Raw genomic sequence first — 6,444 nt, 5'->3', positions numbered from 1 at the left:
ATGTGGTGCCTGGAACGGCTAGGCTTAGGGCCCCAGCGCCTCCTGCGGGGCGGCAACGGACGTCTCCGGGGTCGGGCCGCTGGATCCGCTGCCATCACGCCCGCCACGTGTGCAAACGTGCTCACCCCAGACCGCATCCCAGAGTTCTGCATCCCCCCGCGATTCGCGCCCTGCCGCTCCCTGGCTTCACTCCGGGACTCCTGGGTCAAAAAAGCAGAAACTGACGACGGCTCCAGGCGCACCGACTGCGACCCGCGCTCGCAGGCCGCGCTCTCGCTGCCTCACCTGCCCCGCGCGCGCACCGCCTACGGCTTCTGCGCGCTGCTCGAGAGCCCGCACACCCGCCGCAAGGAGTCGCTCTTCCTCGGGGACCCCGGAGCCGCCGCGCTCCTGCAGCCGGACGCCGCCCCGCCTGCGCTCCGCCCGCGGGCCCGCACCTACGCCGGCGGAGGAGGAGACGCCCACCTCGGGCCCCCTGGCGGAGCCCGGGCTACCCCGACCGAGGCATCCGGCGGCCCACGCCCGCCCCGGAGCGCGCTCTCCCCGCGGCCCCGCGGCCCCCGCCTCCTGCGCGCCCCCGAAGGGCTGCTGAGCCGCGCGCTGCGGGTCCGGAGGAGTCGCGGCCTGGCCCGCGCCCGCTCTGTGTCCAGCGAGGACCTCAGCGCCAGCTCGGGGTCGCCCGCCCGGGCCCTCTCCGCGTCCCCTCCGTCAGCCCCCGGCCCGCGGCCCGAGCGCTTGGAGGCCGAGGGCACCGTGGCTCTGGGTCGCGCCGGAGGCGCCCTGCGCCTGGCGGCCGAGTACAGTCCGGCCAGCGGGCGCCTGTGCCTCCGCCTGCTGCGCCCCGAGGGCCCCGCCGGAGGCCCGGCCCAGCCCCGCACCATCTGCTGCCGCGTCAGCCTCGTCCTGCAGCCGCCGGGCAAGACGCGCGCGCAGCGCGGCGCGGTGGTTCGGCGGAGCCGCAAGGCCGCGTTGGACCAGGACTTCTGCTTCGACGGGCTCCCGGAGGACCAGCTGCGCCGCCTGGCCGTGCGCGTCAAGGCGGAGGCCGCGGGCCGCGGGCTGGAGCGGGGCCGCCTGCTGGGCCAGGGCGAGCTGCTGCTGGGCGCGCTCCTGCTGCTCTGAGGCGCCAGGCCTCGGCCCGCCCGGGGCGCTCTGTGCCCGCCGGGGGCCCTCGGACACTCACAGCCGTTTTGTACAAAATAAACGTGTATTTATTCTTCTACTGAAGCCTTTGTTTAAGTCCAATATTGGCTGAGATGATACTGGATTAATTATAACAGTAAAGAATGTGATATTTTATGTATATACCTTCAAAATTCTTTTTAGCAAATAGTATGATGTTCTGCAGTAGGGTTTCCCAGTACAGAGAGCCGATTAAGTGCATTCCATTTGTTCCGCACAATCAATCATTGGGAGATAATGAATTACATAGAGCATTAAAACCAGAGGGCTTCTTGGCGATCGATGTGCTCCTTCTTTTGCAATTTGTTCATTCCACAACATCCACTGAAACCATCTTAGAGGATTTATTAGTTTTTTAAAAAATATGTCTTTTTTGCCCAGCCGGGCGTGGCTCAGCGGTTGAGCATGGACCTAGGATCCAGGAGATAAAGGTTCCACTCCCGGTCAGGGCACATGCCTGGGTTGCGGGCTCGATCCCCAGTAGGGGGCGTGCAGGAGGCAGCCAATCAGTGATTCTCATCATTGATGTTTCTCTCTCTCTCCCCCTCTCCCTTCCTCTCTCTGAAATCAATAAAGTTTTTTTTTTTAAGTCTTTTATTGATTTCAGAGAGAGGGAGGAGAGAGAGAGAGACATTGATCAGCTGCCTCCCGCTTACCTCTCACCGGGAATCCAGCTCGCAACCCATGCGTGGGAGGCTGCTCAACCAACCAAGCCACACCGGCTGGGCAAGGATTTATTACATTTGAAACATTGTTAAGACCCTGGAAAAGAAATTGAGGCCAAGAGGGGTGAAGTGACTTCTCCAAAGTCAACAGAGAATTAGTAGGAATTCCAAGGTGATATTCTTGGCAATATCTTGTTGGAAAAGCATTGGAGGAATTAAAACCGTTTTTGTCTTCTCAGCTTAATACTATAATAGTTTTACAATTATTAATTTCTGATTCTTAAAACCACCCTTAAGAAATTGGCATTGCAATCTCACTTTACAGATGAGGGTATTGAGGCATGGAATAAAGAGCAGATTCAAGATTTGCCCTGGGCAATCAGTATTGTAGTCATTACTTTCCGTAACACCACAGAATCTCAATAGCTCATCTTACTAGTGTGAGAATGCAGCTTATATCTAAAATTGCAGACTCTGAGATTGGGGTCTCCTTGCATTCCTCACCCTCTAGTGGAAGAGCAAGTCAGTTAAAAGAGTAATTTATCTCATGCTAATGACTTCAGGCATTGAGATGAGCTGAGTCTAAGCCTCTGAAGACAAAGGGGTGGCAGCCAGAATGGCACAATGTACACTAATGGGCCGGGGCAGGGAGTTAAGAGTATGGATAACATTGTTTTACCTCTAACTTTTGATAATAAGTTTGCTGTTTTAAAGAGTGATTTTCCTTCATCCATCACATTCACTGCCAGCCAGCCATATTTCTTCCTTTCTTATGCATATAGGAGGGAAATGTGCCCTAGGTGAGGGTTGAAAATATTTAAATGTGTGGTGTGTTAAATATAACTACATAATCAGTCTTGACTTAGAATCGGTTTCTGCTTTCATTAAACCGTTGACAGGTGTATTTTTTAAAATATGTCTGTATTGCTTTCAGAGAGAGGAAGGGAGAGGGAGAGAGAGACAGAAACATCAATGATGAGAGTCATTGATCAGCTGCCTCCTGCACGCCCCCAACTGGGGATCAAGCCGGCAACCCGAGCACGTGCCCTGATGGAGAATGGAACCGAGATCTGGATCATAGGTTGATGCTCAACCGCTGGGCCACGCCCGCTGGGCAAACTGTTGACAGTTTTATCCATTGGTACTCATGAAAAATGCTATTTAGAAAAGACTTCCTATTTCAATCACAACTCAGGTATAAAATGAAAATGGGTTCTTGTGATGGGTATTTACAATGACAATCGTTGAATAAATGTGAAGAATGTGATTTCATTAACTGTCAAAATCATCCACAATCAGAAGCTAGAAATGATTGACCAAATAAATGATGACATAACAGTAATTCAGATCGATCATGTGCTCTTCTCTCTACTCTAAGTCACAATTTTTTGGCCTTCATGACAACATTTTTTTAAATAATTAACCTTCATGGTTTTAGAAATTTGGTAGAGTAACTAATATTGACTTTACATTTGTAGCACTTTAAAAGGAAAATAAATGAAGAATGAAAAACATTTGGCTACATACAAGATTATTATGGGTTTTTATTTTTCTGGGATTTTCCCCCCAAGTAGCAGATCACTTTGATGGGTTAAATAGTAAAATCTTACTCCAGAAAACATTGCAATCACTATTGTCACAAGATTATATACAGGTAATAATTTGAAGTCAGAAGTGTCATTTTATTAAAAACATAAATCAGCCTGGCCGGGCGTGGCTCAGGCCTAGGATCCAGGCGATCGGGGTTCGATTCCCGGTCAGGGCACATGCCTAGGTTGTGGGCTAGGCAGCTGATCAATGACTCTCTCATCATAGATGTTTCTCTCTCTCTCCTTCTCCTTTCCTCTCTCTGAAATCAATAAAGATATATTTTTTAAGACCAACAAAAAAAAACCCCCATAAATCAATGCCTTTCAGGGACCTAAATTTTCCATGAAATAATGGTGGGCATTTCCAGATTTCCACTAATGTCAAGTTATGGTCGGTCAAATAATGTAAAAACCTAATCAACATAATTTTAACATGACTGAAATAGAATCAGAAGTCACAAAACCATCGAATTTTAAAATTGAAAGAACAGTAAGAATCATTTTGTGCAAATCCATGTTATAAAAAAAGACCAGAGAAGCAAATTGTAGATTGCATGAATCACAATTAGTAAAAGAGCTGGGACTAGAATAATCAACTCTCTTCCCATTTTGCTCTTCAATCTTGGACCACTAGTTCCAAAAAAGGAGAGACATTTGCACATAAATTATTTTGCATCACTGAACTAATTTGAACTATTTGCATTTAAGAAATCGTATTTGCAATTTAAATTTCTTGTGATAATATCAGCCTTTTGGGGGGCAAATTTAAATTTGGTTTGTGTTTGCTGCCCTCTAGTGGATGCTTCATGTGTTTTGTAAGTGGGTCTGTCTTGAAGATGCAGGCTAATACCGGATTATAATGAAGATTCATATACCAGGTTATAATGAAGATTCACATCACAAAATAACTAAATACAGCTACCTGAGTATAGAAGGTGCCAAAAAATGTTTTATATTAAAAAACAAGAAGAAAAACTTTTCTCAGTAATAATGAAGCTGGGAGTGTGTGACAATGGCATATTGGTAGCAGAAAATTGTTTTAAGAGTTGTCATGTTTCTCATCAGGCTCCAGGTATGCACACCTTTTCCACAAATGATATGGCAAAATCTTGCCTCTTTGTGGTTTAAATATATGAACATATTCAAAGAAAAACCCCACACAACAGACTGGCAATATACCAGTTGAAAAAGGAATTTGTTAAATATAAATTTAAAAATCAAGTCAACAGCTTTGTTACTTGGTTTTACAAAGATAATGCATTCTACACCTAAAATACTAGCTTTAATATGGCTCAAACATGAGCTAGGAGATTCTTTCTTTAGAATCTAATTTTGTTTTACACACACTTGAACAAGTAATAAGCATTTCCCCCAGAACTTAGTCAAAATACTATTTTTGGTAAAGATGTTTAAAAGACAGGGTACCAAGTGACCCCTATAATATTAAAGCAATAATATACGGTATATGGGTATAATATAATCTGATATTAGCACACATCTTCAAGGTCATTGGGTTCTTGCATTAGCTTGCTCTTCATTTAGTTGAGATGGTTTTCAGTTTGAATGTGATATGCCTACGTTAGATTTTTTTTGTATTTATCCTGCTTGGTGTTCTCTCAGTTTCCTAGATCAATTCTTTGCTATCCATCATTCATTTCGGAAAATTGCATCCATTTTTATTTCAAATATTTCATTTCTTCCATTTTTTCTCCTTCTGGTATTCCAATTACTCGTAAACTACACCTTTGAAATCATCTCACAGTTCCTGGATATTCAATTCTGGGAGGTTTTCTTCCCTTTTTTTTTTTTTTTTTTGTTTTCTCTTTGCATTTCAATTTGGGAAGTTTCTATGGATACATCATATTGCTCACCGTTTCTTTATTTGGCTGTATCCAGTCTACTGATGAACCCATCAGAAGCTTCCTTCATTTCTGTTAAAAGGTTTTCATTTCTATCATTTCCTTTTGATTTTTTCCCATCCCTCTGCTTGTTCTTGCATGTTTTCTATTTTTTCCATTGGAACCCTTAACATATTAATCATAGTTATTATAAATTCCCTGTCTTATCATTCCAAAATCTGTGTCATATCTGAGTCTGGTTCTAAAGGTATGTTTTGTCTCTTCAGACTAATTTTTCTTGCTTTTAGTGTGCCTTATAATTTTATATTGAAAGCTGGACATGACATATTGGATAATAGTAACTGAGGTAAATCAGCATTCAGCATTCAGATTATATTTATCTGGCAGAGTATGTTGTGTTTACTATTTGTTGTAGCTGTGGGTCTCTGAGGCTTCAGTTCCCTTTTAGTGTCCTTGTTTCTGTCTGATCTGTAGTCTTTGGGTTTCCCTAAGAATACCTTCTTAGATAGAGTATCTGCCTTGCAGCTTTTCCAGGCTTTATCCACTGATATAATATTGGAGCCCTGTTGGTGTGGAGGAGGCAGTCTATAATCCCATTATTAAATCTCAGTCTTTTCATGAGCCTTTGTCCCTGGGTTGTGACCTTCACAAATTTTTTATTTAAATGTATCTTTATTGATTTCAGAGAAAGGAAGGGGGAGGGAGAGAGAAAGATAGAAACATCAATGCTGAGAGAGTCATTGTTGATCGGCTGCCTCCTGCACACCCCCGACTGGGGATCGAGCCCGCAACCCGGGCATGTGCCCTGATCGGGAATCGAACCTTGATCTCCTGGATCCTAGGTCGATGCTCAACCGCTGAGCCACACCTAGCAGGGCCACAAATTTTTTTTTTTTAATTTTTGTGTTTTGGTTTTTACTTTTTCCTCTCTAGATGAGATGGGAAGGATAGATAGGAGAGAATTGCTCTTCTCCCCAAGTCAGTAAGGTTTTGGTAAAATCTTTTCCACTATAGAGTAAGGCTTTTGTTATGGAGAATGCACTGGGAGTTTTTCAAAATGGTACTACTAAGGTTTTTGCTTAGCTCTTCACCATTAGAGCCTGGTGGAGTTCCTGGAGGTAAAACCCATAAAAGTATACTACCTACACC

At 45.0% G+C, this 6,444-nt stretch overlaps 1 protein-coding gene across 1 annotated transcript; it reads left to right on the top strand.

Moving 5' to 3' along the window:
• On the top strand, window positions 1-1,194 carry LOC148094116 (C2 calcium-dependent domain-containing protein 4A-like). Its single transcript, XM_087814512.1, has one exon. It carries the CDS (start codon window positions 1-3, stop codon window positions 1,120-1,122), a length of 1,122 nt encoding a protein of 373 aa, XP_087670638.1. The 3' UTR covers window positions 1,123-1,194.
• The last annotated feature ends 5,250 nt before the right edge of the window (window positions 1,195-6,444 follow it).

This window comes from Miniopterus natalensis, chromosome 1 (genome assembly GCF_054644295.1).
Source record: "Miniopterus natalensis isolate mMinNat1 chromosome 1, mMinNat1.hap1, whole genome shotgun sequence".
Classification (NCBI taxonomy): Eukaryota; Metazoa; Chordata; class Mammalia; order Chiroptera; family Miniopteridae; genus Miniopterus; species Miniopterus natalensis.
This window is presented reverse-complemented; position numbering and strand designations above follow the sequence as displayed.

What these genes read in the sequence shown, in the direction of transcription:
- LOC148094116 (XM_087814512.1), top strand. Translation starts at nt 1, where the DNA reads ATGTGGTGCCTGGAACGGCTAGGCTTAGGGCCCCAGCGCCTCCTGCGG.